Below are 18,130 nucleotides of genomic sequence, written 5' to 3'. Positions count from 1 at the left end.
TCTTTCCCTGGGATTTTTTTAACCCCTCATTATTTGTGACATCGTTCATTCAATAAAGCAAGACATTTTACATACAGAAATATAGTTTACAAAACATAAAAATAAGTCTTCATTCTAGCTGTGTCCAAACGTGTTGGCAGAATTTTAACAGTCCCAGAAAAACCTAAGATGCATCTCCAGCATCCCATCTGATGAGTGCACCCTCAGCAAGTTGGCAGATGACACCAAGCTAGGGGGAGTAGTAGATAAAGTACAGGGTAGGGTTAGGATTCAGAAGGTGTGTTTACATGATACAGTACTTCAGCACAGCATTGTGCTTGTCATTACGGTGACATAGCATCAGCGGGTATGAAACATGACACCAACGCTCATTGCTACTGCACAGTGGGGTCAGAAACAACCCATGTGCTACCAGGACTGTGCAACACCAGTGGTTACTGTGTGGTTATTTAGTACCTGTGCAGTTGGGGGCATGTATAAACATGTCCACAGAGACCTAGACAAATTGGAGGATTGGACCAAAAGTAATTTCATAAGGTTCAAGTGCAAAGTCCTGTACTTTGAGCAGAATAATCCCATGTACCGGTACAGGCTGGGAACTGACTGACTAGGCAGCAGCTCTGGAGGTTACAGTGAACAATAAGCTGAATATCAGCCAACAGTGTGCCCTTGCTGGTGAGAAGGCTAACAGCACACTGGGCTACATTGGTAGGGGTGTTGCTAGTAGATCAAGGGAAGTGATTATTCCCCTCTATTCAGCACTGGTGAGAATGTATCTGGTACTGTGTCCAGTTTTGGGCCCCCATTACAGAAAGGATGTGGACAAATTAGCGAGACTCCAGTGCAAGGCAATGAAAATGGTTGGGGGCTAAGGCACATAACTTATGAGGAGAGGCTGAGGGAGCTGGGCTTATCTAGTCTAGAGAAGAGAAGACTGAGAACAGATTGAATAGTGGCCTTCAACTATCTGAAGCGGGGTTCAAAAGAGGATGGAGCTAGACTGTTCTCAGTGGTGGCAGATGACGGAACAAAGAGCAATAATCTCAAGTTGCAGCAAGGGAAGTTTAGGATACATATTAGGAAAATCATTCTTGCTAGGAGGGTAGTAAAGCCCTGGAACATGTTATCCAGAGAGGTGGTGGAATCTCCATCCTTGGAGGTTTTTAACACCCGGCTAGACAAAGCCCTGGCTAGGATGATTTAGTTGGGGCTGGTCCTGCTTTGACTAGGGGGTTGGAATAGATGACCTCCTAATGTCCCTTTCAACCCTAATTTTCTATCATTCTATATTATTAGTGGAAACCAACATGCACCATGAACCCAAACAGCATAAAACTAGAAATTGTCTATATTTGCTTTCTCATTTCTAAACATCTCAATTTTTCACAGCTATAGGTTTAGACTCTTGTCCTGAACCACAGACCCCTAGCAGTGGAATTAAAATTGGAGACAGATACATGGTTGGAGATGTGGTATCTTTCCAGTGTGATCAAGGTTATTCCCTTCAGGTATGTCAGATATTTTTCAGTTTCAAGTTCTCTCTTTTAGTTCTTTAATGTCTTTATATCTAAATAAATCTAAACTGTGCCCACACTAAAAATGCCAACATACTGGAATAAATTATAGTTATGAAGCTTTTAAGTTTGTCTCCATCAGATATAACATCTATGAAACTGTCTTTCAGAGATCACGGTTCTACATTTCTGCTGCATAATGATTGTAGGTTATTGTTCACTATTGTTTACACATTCTTAGTTTAGTGATGGGTCATGATCTGAGGTTAGAGAGCTAATAATTTTCAGTTTAAATAAATCATTTCATGAATAATATCATTAAACCATGATGGGCAAGAGGTGAAGGAAAAGTACCAGAGAAAGGAAAAACAGCAGAGAGTGGGAAGGGAATATTGACTAATATTCATGGGAAATCATGGTTTTTTTCTGGGAAAGCCAATAGTTTTCTTTCATATATTTCCTTTTTTTGTTCATTTGTGTGTTTGTTTGTTTTAACCTGAAGGCAGATTTCAGAAATAAGTGTGTTTCCCCCACTCCCAACACCTCACCCTCCCCTCCCCAAACAAGTAAACTATTCTCCTGCACTGAAAACAGATTTGGGGATCATTCAGTAAGCATGAAATACAATTAGTTTTGTTGAAATGAGCTTACTTATTTCAATTTTCTGATATGTGCAGCCAATAAGAACTTGTCTATCCATCAGAGGCTTGGATTTTCTTTTGATGCTTCTTATAGCCAAACTAGAGTACCAAATGCAAAACCTAGCACTGTATGGTTGGGCTAAGGCTCCAAATAGTATATTAGTATATATGTGTGGGGGTGTGTGTGTGTGTGTGTGTGTGTGTGTGTGCGTGCATGTATTCCTCACCTATTAGACTAAAATTAATAGTCTTCATTTCACTTGGGTTTTTCAGAGCATTAAAAAGGAGAGAACACAATGCTATCTCTGTTACCCGGTTAAAATATGTTGCCGGACTTGTTACGCAATGTAATGCATCCTGAAATGAAGAGAATGTTATCAATGAGCTTTCTGCTCTCATGCTGCTTTATAGCCCATTACCACGAATTCTTGACACGTTCTAAAAGAAAGCAGAGACCGATACCTTTGCTTTGCAGTTCTTCAACAATGCCACTCATGCTCACAACAGTCACTGACTGTGCATTGGAGGGATGAGGATTGGAGGACCAAGATCATTCCTCTAGCTGCTCTGTGTAATGTAATTAGGACCCCAATACCAGGGGATAAGCAAAAAACAGATGGTCTAAATTATATAGACCTAAGTAAAATACATTCTGCAAAACAGTAGGTGTGTCTTGTTGTCTTTCAAATGACAATAAAACTCTTGTAACCCTGTCATTTCAGCTAGACACACCATTTATTCTTCACATTGGGTCAAGCCCAGCCTCCAGCAGCAATGCTACATTTCATCATAATACTGAGGATTAAGAACTGTCCTTCACAAAGCTGTTGAACTTCAGAAACACAGCTGTAATCTCTCTGAAAAAAGAATTTCCCTGGTTGCTGGCCAGGGAGGATAGATACAAACTTACAAATCTTATTATTATTATTATTATTATTTTTTTTTTTTTTTTTTTTTGCACAAGAATGGTGCTGTTCCTGTATCAAAGAATGGGGTTCTCCACACTTCTGACATTAGCAGTAGTTTAAAAGGAATTACAGTCCTGAAATCCTGTTCTGGACTGTATAGCCAGAATAAGTTATAAAGGATGAACTATACATGAACAGAAACATACTTTCATGGAGTTCATAAAGTCAAACATAGTCTAGGTTTTTGAACTGAGCAGAGTTAAGCCATGCCATTGGCAAATCTTTAAACATACCTGTGAGTCTGAAAAAGCAGAATGAGGTTTGTTCTGCTTTTGGTTAAGCAAGTGGCTGTTGTGGTATTTAGTGCTCCCTGTGATAAGCACAACAGGAGGCAGTATGAGCAGCAAATAAATGTTTGAGCTAGGGCTAAGAAAGCAAAGCTTTGGCAACAGCTATTTGTTTTCCTTCCTGGATATAATGGCCTTTTCTTCTCCTCTCCCAGATCCTTAAAATGCCATTTGAATTTTGGACCTGTATTGTTTCCCTCCTCTAGATCCTTACTCTGTCATTTGGATTTGGAACCAGTGTCCTTATCCTCCTTTTATTTCCCTTAAACTGAGGTCCTACTTGTGGCTAAGATCTTCCTACTTCCAAGAACAGTTGATGGGTCTCTCCCAGCTCTAGTGCTGATTGCAGCTTTGACTGTGACCTTTCTCCTCCTACTGAAGGCCTCAGATTACTAATTGTGTTGTGCAGCAAAGGAAGACCGTGTAAGGATGATTGCACTGGGTCTCTGAGGGGAGCAGCAAAGCATTTTCTGGTTTACTTTTACCTTTGTTTTATTTCATATAAGAATATTGAAGTGTGAACACATGTCTTACTGAACACATGAAATAAATTAAACATGATAAAAAAGCAAGAATGGACTACAGACTGTACAAACATAAAAAATAAAAGTCCTCTTCCTGCTGTTTTGCTATTGCATACAGCATGACATTATCACTTTGGCTTTGTGTCGGTGCTGAATGAATAACATATGCTTGGACCAATGACAGAAGTATATTCGTTTTGTTGTTGTTGTTCTTGTTTTAAAAGGAAAATATGAGAAATCATCAAACTAATTAATAAAGTATTCTACATAATGGTGTGTTTTTCACAAATATCCAGTACCTGCAGCTATATAGGTTTTGAAGTGAAATATAGCTTAAACATTAGAAGTAGCTATGCAGTTCAACTCAAGGTTGCACAAACAGGCTAACAGCCAGAGGTACTGTCTTTTTTTCCTGCCAAGGTCATATTGAAATAGACACTGTTTGGTTTTCAGCAGAGCCCAGATGCATTTCTCTCTTTAGATATTTTTTTTACACTCTGTTTACCAAATAGTCATGATTGCATGAGCTGCTGAATCAGGTAGTGGCTGCCCCCTGGTGGTATGGGAACCCGTTTAATATGGATTGCTCAAAATATCAAAAGGCAAGTTTAGAACGTGTGTGTGTGTGTGTATTTTTATGTTTTTTGCTTTTTGTTCTTGTCTTAGTTTTTTTGTTTTTCCCAGAGAACTATTTCTAAAGTGGAACTATCCTGTACTTCAAATATCTTAATTTCTGGTACCTTAAATCATCTTCTTAAAAAGTCTTTTTAATTTTCTTATGACCCATTTAACCCTTTGACATAGATAGATAGATATCTATCTATCTATCTATCTATCTATTACTACAGACCATGAGTACAATTCTCTAAACTGGTTGATAGTCACATAAGTAAGGGTTACATTATCCACCCAATCCTACTGAAGGTCAAGGTACAAATTAAATTTACAATACAATTACATTTTCATATTGAAGATGTCAGAGATTATAATATCTTGGTTCTTGTTATAGCAGTAAAATGGAGGTGATTGTGTGTATTTGTTCCATGTATTAATAAATGTTTATAATCATAGGGACATTCACATATCACCTGTATGCCTGGACCAGTGAGAAGATGGAATTACCCTATTCCCATATGTTTGGGTATGTCTATTGGATGTTATAATTATTTTTCATGTTGCTAGAATGAAAACTGTGCAAGAGGTTAGAGATGAAGTGTTCTCATCCTGAATCAAAGGGTTTGTTTGTGGAAAAAAATGTACAAAAGAATTCAGACTAGCCTCGAGTCTATACGTCTACCTTGCAAACAGGCCCTATTTTGTGAAGGTTTCCCCGAATAATCAAACTGGTAGAGGAAAGACAGAAATATATACCAAGCAGAATCTCCTATATTATGGAAGAGAGATGAGAAGAAGAATCAAGTCTTCTAGAAATGGAACTTCTTCAGATGGAACTAAGTATATATTATTTGTTTAGGTAATATGTCCTACAGAACCAATTTAAATAAAAAATAATTGCAGTTCTCAGTTTTTTTCTGATTCTAACATCAAATATTCCTTGCTTAAGAAGGTACTGGGACAAGCCTAACCTCAACATCAGTAACAGTGCTCCTTGCGGCTGGGCTAGCCTGCCTGACCCCAGCTCTTCTGTACTGCCACCCGGTGTCTCACCTGCCACACCTGGATAAAATAAATAGTCCTGAGATAAGTGCCCAGAGCTCTGGAGGTGTGTTTTTTCCTTGAGATGTCTTGATCTGGGCTTACTTGACTGGAATGGCAAAATTTCAGCCATCTCAGTCAGCCCAGCTACAGCCCAGCTGGTGCTAATTCACCTGAGGGCTTTATTTGTGGCCTCCACGGTCCCCCCATAGCTGCATCCAGACTTCATGGGTGTCAATCAGTCATAATCCCTTCTTAGAGCCACCAGGTTCAGTAGGTCACACCTGTCCAGGCATTAACCCTGTGGATTTTGGTGTATTTGCTTTTTCTGCTGCCTTTATCTTGGGCCCCTTATTCTGGCCTTGGCTTTTGAGACAGTAGCCATTCTGCTGGGGTGGCTAAGCCCCCACTTTGGTCCATATTGCTCTCACTGGACTAAACTTCTCATGTTCTGGACTTCAGGCTATGGAGGGGCTATACCCATTCCTACTGGGGTCTTGTAACCCTGCAAAAATGCTTCCCCCCTCACTAGGTTTCCAGCCTTGCTGGGGGTTAAAACCTCACAGGGCACTTTAAGGCACCAGTGATGCAGCCTCCAAGCCTCCCCTCACAGCCACTTCCAGTCTTCCTGATGTTACTATCCCGATCACAACAAAAATGTACAGTCTCTCCAGGTACTCACAACACTCAGAATAACGTGAACTGAAATCATTCCCACTCTGGGCAAATGGAGAGCACGAAAAAGAAATTTCTTTCCCTTTGCATGCCTGGGCTCCCCTTACCGTGACTCCCATCTCTATAGCAGCCTGCCTGGGAGCTTGCCATCCTTCCCCAGCCAGGGCTACAGAGAGCTTGCTGGTTTAAGGATGAGTTTCTTATACCTGCAAGTCTCTCTCCTTCTAGCCAGCCAGTCCTATCACTTGGTGTGAGCACTGTGGTCCCTCATTAGTCCTTTTAGCTCTGCTTGTTTTCACTACATCTGTGACAGGGCTGTTGGTCATTGCCAATAGTTTGTCTCCTTTTTCCCTATGGCTGCTTGCTTCCAGGGGCTTTTCCCTAGTGGCATTACTGTCTGCAGGTCTATCTCCTGGGACTTAAAAGACCCTCCCAAGTTTTGCTTGCTTGTCTGAGTAACAGGGCAAGGATTCCCTGTTACAGGTACATTATTTCAAAGGTTGAGCTGCAGAGATAGCCAGTTATGTAGTGCTGACCGCTGCATTAGCAGCTTGCCAAAATACCAAAGGAAGCATTTGATCTGCATTAAAATATATCGGTCAGTGTTCATGTGAACCCAGATAACACCTTTGGCTAGCCTGATTAAGCCATACGAGCTTATGTGGCCAATGCCACAGTAGGCAGCTATATGGTCAGCATTTGTTTCTAGCTGCCTCTGACTCCCAGTCCAAGAGACCAGTCATTTACATCTGAGTTGAGTGGAGACCAGTCTTGAGAATGAATCCAGAGCAACGCTTGAATACATGCTTCTGGAGCTATATCAAGACATCTTAACTGCTGTGCCATCACACTTCTATACAAAAGATACATGAAAAACAATTCTTAGAACTACAGTACTCCATCCTTTTGTATCTGTTAAAAATAAAAATCCTTTAGGCTTCCTACCCACACATTTTCTTGTTATTTTGCTATTGCACAGAGAAGGTTGCTGCACGTCACGTTTTAAGTTTGCATGCAATATGTACTACTTGCACTGTTTTGAGCCGAAGAGACTCCTGACCTAAGTGATAGACAGCCTAATTCTGCCAGGTAGTAAGCACTTCCTTTCAGGTACTAGGGTCCACCAATTATGGGTGCTTAATAACGTTCAAAAATTGTTTAACGCTTCTCAAGATCATGCCTCTAGTTTCCTCTGTCTTCATCAATATCAGTTCTCTTGATATGAATGAAAAGATAATACTCATAACTATGCAGACAGTTGGATATTCTGTTCATACTACTTTAGGAAGTAAATGCTGAAGAAAAATCCTTACTCTCAACCTAAAACTTTAGTATTTTGTAGAGTTTTTTTAGCATGTAAACAGTAGTTTAAAAATATTTTAAAGGAATATAGCTAAGGCTAGCAGGTAAAAATTGAAGCTGGCTTCAAGTTGTATTCAGCCAATCTGTCATCTCGGTTTCTTAACATACATTTACTTTTTAAATCTAGCACTACAAAGTAAATAAATATTAAAATCACTATGTTACTAAGACATCAAGCCCTAAGGAATTGGTTTCTTTGAAGTTATGGATGTGTGTGTGTGCATATTTTACCTTTTCTTCACTCTGTGTGTTGTAGCTGCTTCATTTTTTATGAGACTGGGTACTGAAATACTGCATTTAAAAATGCTTTCTGAAAAGTTCAGAGAGTAAGATGCTTGTATTTTTCAATACATTCAGCTTCAGATACACCTGCACAAGTCCACTAGGAATTGTGCCAATATGACTGAGTGTTGAATTGCAGTACTTGTCTGCTCAAAAAATGGGTCAGACACATGGAGTGAAGGCACATTTTGACCTGCATTTCTACACATATGTCAAATTCTCCTAATCTCAAACCTGGTTAATCAGTATCACTTTTACAATGCCTGTTTGTAGAAGATTGTTACACAAATATAATGTTAAGATGAGATAATGAATTATACACATTTCAAATATAAAATTACTCATTTAAAAATTAAGTACAGTTAAGTTTGCGATGTGAAGGCTTGAACTGATTTATTCTCTACCTTTACCCAACAAGAATCTCTGTCATTCTGCAGCACAATGCGGCGGTGGTATGTCAGACTTCAGTGGAGTGATCCTTAGCCCTGGGTTTCCTGGCAACTATCCCAGCAGTTTAGATTGTACATGGACAATCAGGCTGCCTATTGGCTTTGGTATGTATGCTTTCAAGGATTATCCGGTTGCTTGTTGTTATGATTCTAGAATGGTGAAACAATCTTTATAACATTTTAAATATTTGTATTGGCCAATTGATTTAAAATATGTTTTAGGAATAGTCCATATCATAAAAGAGATTTAATTTAGAGAAATGTATTGTTTTCATGTATGCATACAGAAAATAATAAAATTGCTATAGCTCCAGCTACTCATTTGCTTGCACGTTTTTTTTTAACATGAAACTAAAATTGACTATTTTGAAAGCTTAGCCATCATTATCGGCGTTTTATTTTTAGAGCATGTATGTTGCTTTATTCCAGGGCATTTCCCACAGAGAGAAATTTATATTAGTATATATAAACATAAATAACAATAAGAAATAAAAACAAATGCCAAAAATGTTAAAACTACATTTTCCAGCACCTTTTCTGCATTTCTCTTAACCACAAAGTTAACATATTGTGTGTTGTGTTTGTTTGGCTATCTGTATACTTAAGAGTGAAAAAGTCCATGTAAAAGTGTGTTTAAAGTGATTATTTGCCCAGTAGGTAATTAATCAGAGCAGGGAGTTTCTTTCATTTGCAGCTGTGTGTGCTCAGAATCTGTACATCAAAGTGCCTTATCTCAGATCAGGCAGGCACTAAGAAAATAGGGAATGAATGGTTACTGGTTAAGTAATTTGCCTATCACTGTATCACACAGATTTCCTGTGGCAGCATCACGGAAACAACCATATTCTTCAGGTCAGCATTTAGCTGCTTTAAACGTCCCTTTTCTCTTTTGTGATCACCTGCCTCATCCACTATAAATGAATCTAAGGATGCTATAGAAATGACATAATTTTGATGTCAGTTCCCTGATTCATCACCTTGTTCACTAAACAAGCAAGAAATCTATGAAGGGAAAACAATGTATATATGATGCTCCCAGTCTCCTTGACCAAGCAGTCCAAGACCCTGGGTCCTCTCCCTAACATTGCCCTCCAGGCAAACCTGCCTCCAGTGCTTGTGTCCCTGATACTCATTTCTACCAGTCCTAGACCATGTACAGACATTCAATTTCCACTGGGACAGTAACTTTTCTCCCAGGAGAAACCATGAGTATAATGGTCTTTAGGATTTTTCTCCCAGAGCAAAATAACCTGGAGATAACCAGGGTTAAATGACTTTGAGGAGAGGCTCTCCTGGAAGATTCAGTGTGTGTACATGTTCCCTTCTGAGCGAACCCATTGCCCAGTCCTCCAGCATTCCAGGGTGCTTTGCTCCTCTCTTTTCCCTGCATGAAGACAGTGTGTTGCTCACTGGACTCTGCTGCTTCAGCAAAACAGAAGGCAGAACACGACCCCTTTACAATCCCCACATTATGCTACAGGAAAACAAAACCTGTGAGATAGTCTGGGTCAATCAGTCAGGACTACCCTGTATCCTGCTTCTGTTTCTCACCAGGCTGACTGGGAGCCTGCACAGCACACTGAAATATGTTCACAGGGACTCCCTGATTGTGCACCATCAGCACATCAAGCTCTCTGCTCTTCAGGGACATAGTATTCAAATGTTTGTTCAGGCATCTCCAAGTAAATTTTTTTCTACCACGAGAGCAAACCCAGAAGAATTCTCCCAGATCACTTGAGCATGTGTACACAGCCCCAGGCCTCTCCGGTTCTGTGCCTAGCTTCTTTGTTCTTCTGCCTGCATTCTTGTTCTGGTCTCTGACCAGACGGTCCCAGTTGTCCTATACCCAGCTCCTCAGAACCGTTCCCCTCCTTCCTCACCTGTTCCTAATTCAGTACAGGTTCTCAATCTCCAGTCTTGCCAACAACTCATCATGAGATCTTAGTTTCTTACTCATCTACTGACTCTTTTCCCCCCATTTTAGAGACCCCATCACTATGCCCAATAAGTCACAACCTCCATTTCTCCCCACTAGCCTTCACAGGTCTGGTTCCTGTTCCTTTTTTATCCAAATCAGTGATATTCTTCCTCCAGCAGAGGTTGTGGGATCATTGAGAACATAGGAGAGAAATGTTTCCTGTTCTCAGCTTGCATAGAGAGACTGATCCCAGAGCTGCATGTCAGAGAAAATCCTGCTTGGCTGCCGTCTAGAGCATGCCTAGTGTGGACCTAATCCTCAGAAAATTTAGGACAAGATCCAAATCATTCTCAAACAATCTTTAGGCAGAATTTAGAAGCCCAAGTCAGAAAAAATACATTGAGATCAACTATACTCAGCATCTGCAAAACAATTAGATACTTGTGATTGGTCTGCAAATATGTCTTGGTGCTTAGAAGCAATGCAGATCAAGCACTTCTGTGCGAACTCCCATCTAAGCAATATTAAAGTATTGATCAGAGCTGAGCAAGATCTAAATGCTACCTATATCCCCACCTGTTAGGTATTTGTAGAACACAACTAATTTGACGCAGATAACCTCAAATTCAGCACAAAGCACAGTTCTAATTGCTATTTTTAGACTTCTATATGCATTTTTACATTAGAGAGACAATGGTTAAAAATCAAAAATTAATCTAGCAGCAGGGACCAGAATCCATCTGCCCCATCTTCCTTCCACTTTCTGACCACCTGAATGGCTAAAGAGTTGTTCTCCATTTGCTTGCTCTCCTTTTGACCATGTAAAAGTTAAATTGGGAGATTGCAAAACCAAAGGAGGAAGCCACAGGCATGTAATGACATTGCACTTTCTATATATAAAAGAGTAATTGTATCTATAATTAAATCATATAGTAAAGTGGGGTTTTTTTCCTGTAGAAAATAAAATGTTATATGACTTAGAAAACCATTCACAAGGTGCGTATGTTGTCCAACAACAAATCTCTAAGATGTAGTGACAAACTTCCCTTTAGATATTAAGGTGTAGATAGTTATAAAAATATTTATGGCATTTGAATAATTAAATTGCCATTACATGTTTTCTATTAAACATTATATTAAATCATAGTGATTGTCTTTGCCAGAACAACTGATGGGGTCAATCATCTTTGTAATTGAAGCACTGCATTATCATTCTATACTTGCGCTAGATCACTTCAGACAGAAAAAAACAAAACAAAACCTGTTTAATTGTACCTTATTGAGAACACTATAAAAAAAGAAAATGTTTAAAGAGCCCTCTTTCCAATAATTGGATGATCAACTTCTCCCCCCACCATCCTCTAATATTTGTAACAAGTCATCTGGATCAGATAGATTAGCTACCACTCATATAATAAGCTTCCTGTTGTTCATCATTGAATCAATCAAAAGTCTCTCTCTGTTTACAAGAGCATCATATAGCACAGTTTGCTAGGAACTGCATGTTTAATTATTAGGTTGAGGCACTGATAAATGTATCCCATAATATTAGATTCTTTTGTTTTCTTTTTGTTTTTTTTAAGCGCAAGTAAGTTATGGATGCATTATTCATTCATTTCATTAATTTGATTTAATGCTCTGTAAGACATAAAAATTCAAAACACTCTGCATTATATTATACTTAGATATAACTTTATCTACCACTGAAATGCACCTGTTTTTTAGGTGCAATTGATTGCTGTCGTCTTAATAATATATAAATAGTAATAATGTTTCCCATTGAAATTCCACTTCACGCAGTAACCTATGATTTCCTTGGAGAGCTTTCAGCCAAGTACTACTTTTATGGTTTCTTTTTCTTTTCAAAGGAATCCAAGTAAGCTCTATCTAACTGAATCTAGAAGGAGATTCTAGATAGGCAAATGTAATTACCAATAGTAAAATTTGACTTTGGGGCTAAAAGTCCTTTTTTCTTTGCCAGAATATACAAAAGAACAATCACAGATTCAGGGCTTTATTTCATCCTTTTGGGTTGATAACACCTGCAATAGCAGCAATCTTTATCTTTTCTTCATATTAGACAAGGGCAGTGGTGCTCAATGCCCAATCCATTGGCCAGATTTGGCTCGCAGAGCTATGTTATCTGGCCCATGGGGCTCCCTAAAGGTCTGGACATTTGACAGAATGGGATCTGTGGCAGCTAATTGCTGCTTCCCTGGATCTAGAGTGCTAGCATGGCACTGCAGGCTAGATTGAGAGCATGGGGCCAGTTAGGGCAGCATGAGACCTAGTCAGGGAGCACAGGACTGATTAGGCCTCCACACCAGCCTCATGCCACTTATCTGTCCCATGGAGCCAAAAAATTGAGCACCACTGGAGAAAAGGAAAGAAGGTTTTATTCGGAGTAGTCAAGATTATATTCTGAGTTGATGGGTTTAAGTTAAGAATCTCGTTCCACTATTTCCATATGTCTGATATCAACATTCCATATGACCGTTACCTCTTGTTATCAGGATATAGTTTGCATAGTTGAATATATTCATCTTATTGATACCGCATGCTTTTGTTTACCAATATTATTTTCCAGGAGTGCATTTGCAGTTTGTAAATTTTTCCACTGAGACAATACACGATTACTTAGAAGTAAGAAGTGGATCTACTGAGACTAGTACTGTTATTGGGAGACTTAGTGGTCCTCAGCTACCATCTCCTCTGTTTAGTACCACCCATGAAACCAGCTTATATTTTCACAGTGACTATTCACAGAACAAACAAGGGTTTCATATTATATATCAAGGTGAGTTATTTGATACACGTATGCATAAACAAGCTGTTTATTAATGGATTTTTTTTCTTTTCTTTGTTAGAAGATAAACATGAAGGTGTATTTTGGAAAAAAAGATTTGTCCACAATTCAAAACTGCTGTGTTATGTGTTAGATAATGAGGACAGTACTAAGGTGGGATGGAAAAGCTCGTCAGTTCACAGCACATGATGATTTAGAACAAAACATGAATGTTATATGCTGTTAAACCTGCTGGAATTTGGACAATATTTTGGTGATAATATGCCTGCTTATTGCAAAATAACTTTTACAATATTTAATAATCTAAAAGAAACAAGAGCCCCAGTTTAATGTCTTGTATCATAATGCCTCATAACATCATTCTGGAGCACTGAGTGCATAATGCCATTCAGTGAATATCTAGACATTAATTTAATTGCATGATCAGGATGCAACACATTTTATCTCAGATTCCCAAAAACACATGGCATGATTTTTTGGGATCTGGCATAACATTTGTCAAATCCAAATCATATTACAGGAGGATGGGGAGCCCATCGGTAGGAAGACTAAGTCCCAGATCCTGGGTTTCCCACCTGCCTGGATGTTCAAAGGGCATTGCGGGAAGCACAGTACCAAGTATTGATTTCTGATGCAGTGCTTCCTATGCTGTCCTTTCAGCCCTTTCTCCTTCTGTTGTGTCATTAATTGCCTTAATATGTGTCAAGCTTACTGTTTATGATATGATTAACACATTAATCACCTCATAAGTGTAACATATGCCAGGGGCCCAGATCTACTTTAAGCAGCAACTTGTGAGAATGCCCAGCTTTGGAAAGTTCTCAGACAAGTGAACCTCATGAACTAGCGATATATCATTGCGTTAAGTTCCATGACTACAGACTCATTTGCAAGGAATAAGTCTGTACTGTTTGCAAAAAGGATCCAATTTTTAATACAATTACCATTTTCATGTGTGGCTTTTAAGAGGTGGTGAGGTTGTTACACTATGCATGCTTTCAAAAGGAAAAGGGTTACATTTGTAGGTAAATAGCTTTAGATTCTATAACATCATGGAAGCCATTTGAGAGCATACCTTACTAGAAAACATCGGTGCATATATAAAAAATCATTACATGACTTGACATCCTGATATTCATAGTCAGATTTTATTCACTTATTTAAATGAAACTATTTCTGAAAAATTAGGTTTTGTGCCATATGAATAAATTAATATAAAGAGAGACTTAGACTTCAGGAAGGCCTTCGATACAGTATCCCACCCCATACTGGTGAACAAGTTAAGAGGCTGTGACTTGGATGACTACACAGTCCGGTGGGTGGTGAATTGGCTAGAGGGTCGCACCCAGAGAGTCATGGTGGATGGGTCGGTTTCGACCTGGAAGGGTGTGGGCAGTGGGGTCCCGCAGGGCTCGGTCTTTGGACCGATACTCTTTAATGTCTTCATCAGCGACTTGGACAAGGGAGTGAAATGTACTCTGTCCAAGTTTGCAGATGACACAAAGCTATGGGGAGATGTGGACACGCCAGAGGGCAGGGAACAGCTGCAAGCAGACCTGGACAGGTTGGACAAGTGGGCAGAAAACAACAAAATGCAGTTCAACAAGGAGAAATGCAAAGTGCTGCACCTAGGGAGGAAAAATGTCCAGCACACCTACAGCCTCAGGAATGACCTGCTGGGTGGCACAGAAGTGGAAAGGGATCTTGGAGTCCTAGTGGACTCCAAGATGAACATGAGTCGGCAGTGTGACGAAGCCATCAGAAAAGCCAATGGCACTTTATCGTGCATCAGCAGATGCATGACGAATAGGTCCAAGGAGGTGATACTTCCCGTCTATCAGGCGCTGGTCAGACTGCAGTTGGAGTACTGTGTGCAATTCTGGGTGCCTCACTTCAAGAGGGATGCAGATAACCTGGAGAGGGTCCAGAGAAGGGCCACTCGTATGGTTAAGGGCCTACAGACCAAGCCCTACGAGGAGAGACTAGAAAGGGCTGGAACGGGCTCCCAAGGGAGGTGGTGCCCTCCCCTACCCTGGGGGTCTTCAAGAGGAGGTTAGATAGGCATCTGGCTGGGGTCAGCTGAACCCAGCACTCTTTTCTGCCTATGCAGGGGGTCGGACTCTATGATCTATTGAGGTCCCTTCCGACCCTAACATCTATGAATCTATGAATCATGAAGAGCATTTTTAAGTCTACTGATATGCAGTACTTTGGAAGAGCTAAATATTTTTGTGATTAGTATTTTATACCACAGCTGCAGCTATACAGTACATATTGGAAGAGAGACCATTGCAAACCTATAAAGTATTAGGGGGTATTACTAAGTGGGGTTCAAGAGAAGTTGGAGCTAGACTGTTCTCAGTGGTGGCAGGTGACAGAACAGGGGACAGCAGTCTCAAGTTGCAGCAAGGGAAGTTTAGATTAGATAGTAGGGTAGTAAAACACTGGAACAGATCACCCAGAGAGTTGGTGGAAGCTCCATTCTTGGAGGCTTATAAAAGTCAGATAGATAAAGCTTTGGCTGGGATGATCTAGTTGGGGATGAATGCATCTCAAGCAGGTCCAAAGACATAATCCTCCCCCTCTGTGCGACACTGGTCAGGCTGCAGTTGGAGTACTGCATCCAGTTCTGGGTGTCGCACTTCAGGAGGGATGTGGACAACACGGAGAGGGTCCAGAGGAGGGCCACTCGCATGATCAGGAGTCAGCAGGGCAGGCCTTATGAGGAGAGGTTAAGGGACCTGAACCCTGTTCAGCCTCCACAAGAGAAGGCTGAGGGGGGATCTAGTGGCCATTTACAAACTGGTCAGGGGGGACCAGCAGGCATTGGGGGAGTCCCTGTTCCCCCAAGCACTATCAGGAGTGACAAGAAATAATGGTCAGAAGCTGGCAGAGGGTAGATTTAGGCTAGATATTGGGAGGCACTACTTCACTGTCAGGGCGGCTAGGATCTGGAACCAACTTCCAAGAGAAGTGGTGCTGGCTCCTACCATGGGGGTCTTTAAGAGGAGGCTGGATGAACACCTCACCGGGGTCATTTGACCCCAGTACTCTTCCCTGCCATGGCAGGGGGGCGGACTTGATGATCTGCTCAGGTCCCTTCTTACCCTACCAACTATGAAACTCTTCTTCGCCTAAACCAGAGCCAGACAAAAGTCAGTCCTGGTGCTTCCTAAAGTACAAAGATGTTTCTATCTTCTACCCCAACAGACACCTTCCAAATCTGTGCTTTTTAATACATGCCAGCAAAAGTGAGAGAATGCTGAAACTTGCTAAGGGTACAGTAATGGACATACTTCCCATATGAATCCAGGATTTCTAAATGGTATCAAATGGAGTTTCTACTGGATTATTGTTCCCCATTTCCATAAGATAGGCCAAAATCTATTTGATTTCCATTGCATTTCTCATAGAAAGTACTGCTAAATGGCAGATACCTAAAGGTAAAAATACATGCTATAAGGCCTCATCAGCAAGGCTGAGAGAGACTCCATAGCTGGATGTTTCAACTACTTGCCTAGGATGTGAGAGAGACAGGGTCAAGTTCCTCTGATGTCTGCCTTAGAATAAACTAGGATGAAATCTTTGCTGTGAATCAAGAAAAATAGGACCTTCAACCTGGGTCTTTCATTTCACAGGTCAATTATATACACAAAGATACTCACACTGTAAGGTTCTCCTTCATTTGATGGCATTTGAGAGAAAAGATGGAACATTGTGAAACTTCCTTTTTTCTCTCCAAATTTTAAAGCTTCTAACACTAAAGCACTGAGATACAGATCACAACTGATAGCCCAACCTAGAACTCTTTAAAATTATAATTATTTCTTTCAGCTTACCAGTTACAAAGTTGTCCTGACCCCCGGCCATTTCGAAATGGTTTTGTGATTGGGAATGACTTTACTGTAGGACAAACTATTTCATTTGAATGTTTCCCTGGATACACCTTAATTGGAAATTCAGCACTGACTTGTCTACATGGAATCAGTCGTAACTGGAACCACCCTCTTCCTAGGTGTGAAGGTATGTATTGAGTAAAGGTATGTATACCCCCTCTGTATATCCCAACCTCTTTAGGCCAAATCAGACCTCTGTGTTTTTTTTTCTTAAATTTATTCTTGTATCTAATAGCTGGCCTGAGAAGGCCTGCTTATGATGGATTCTGGAGACAGTTATTGGAGACTGCGTATCAGCTGAATTTGAAGGCCTGTATTTTTAGAACAGAAATGTTTTCTCTGTAGAGCTGTTCAGAAATCTTTCATTTTCAAGTTGACACATGACATGCAAGTATTAACACTTTCCTTGAAAGCTCATCAGAAGGAATGATAGAGAGCCTGTACTGGGGATAAAGGCCTTGGATGTGTATGATGCAGGATCAAAGCCCTTCCTGCTCTGATCTATAGCTAAAAACTCTAAATTGTGAAAAGCAGGATAGTTAAACTTAAGTATTCCAGGCCAACAACATATTTGCAGTTCAACTTACATTTCACCTACCACAGTATTTCTGTTGAAGACGTGTGTTGATAATCAGATATTTTTACCTGCCTTTGTTTTAATTGAGAATAAGTGTCTGTTCTCCAAAGCATAGAAATAACATTTATTTTTCTCTGTCTGTCTAACCAGAGAGTGAACATTTTTAAATTTTATATTTCCTTAAATATATTTGTCTTAAATTACTCTAAAATTAAGGTTTCTTGAAGAGCTCTATCCTCCTTAAAGCAAACAACCTGAATCAGATTTCACTAATGTTTTATCACTTTGATTTCCTTTCCTGAAGTGTCAATTGAATTAATTTTAATTTCTTTAGAATTCTGATTTTTCTAAAATACATGGTTCTGATAAAGCCTTTCACAAATCTCACTTGTTGTGTTTCCCCTTTGTATAGTTAAAGGCATCGCCTCAAAGCCTTTGCATCTTTATGTGGACACAGCAAGTCTAAAAGCAGCACAAATGCCACGTGTCAATCGCTAAGGCTACAGAGAACCAGTTAATAACTTTGTACACCTTCACATACCAAAGAGCCAAGGTAGATAGGTATAGGCCATAGC

General features: G+C 40.0%; 1 protein-coding gene across 3 annotated transcripts in view; it reads left to right on the top strand.

Annotated features, from left to right (window-relative positions):
- Positions 1-18,130, top strand: part of CSMD3 (CUB and Sushi multiple domains 3) — a 1,313,655-nt gene that overhangs the window by 1,153,400 nt on the left and 142,125 nt on the right. For all 3 annotated transcript variants that reach the window (XM_025197227.1, XM_006018073.3, XM_006018072.3), the window contains 5 exons: positions 1,390-1,508; positions 5,006-5,075; positions 8,347-8,463; positions 12,864-13,073; positions 16,917-17,105. In XM_025197227.1, coding sequence (XP_025053012.1) covers positions 1,390-1,508; positions 5,006-5,075; positions 8,347-8,463; positions 12,864-13,073; positions 16,917-17,105 — 705 coding nt within the window. The remainder of the gene's footprint in view (positions 1-1,389; positions 1,509-5,005; positions 5,076-8,346; positions 8,464-12,863; positions 13,074-16,916; positions 17,106-18,130) is intronic.

The sequence above is a fragment of the Alligator sinensis genome, unplaced genomic scaffold (assembly GCF_000455745.1).
Source record: "Alligator sinensis unplaced genomic scaffold, ASM45574v1 scaffold112_1, whole genome shotgun sequence".
NCBI lineage: Eukaryota > Metazoa > Chordata > Crocodylia > Alligatoridae > Alligator > Alligator sinensis.
This window is presented reverse-complemented; position numbering and strand designations above follow the sequence as displayed.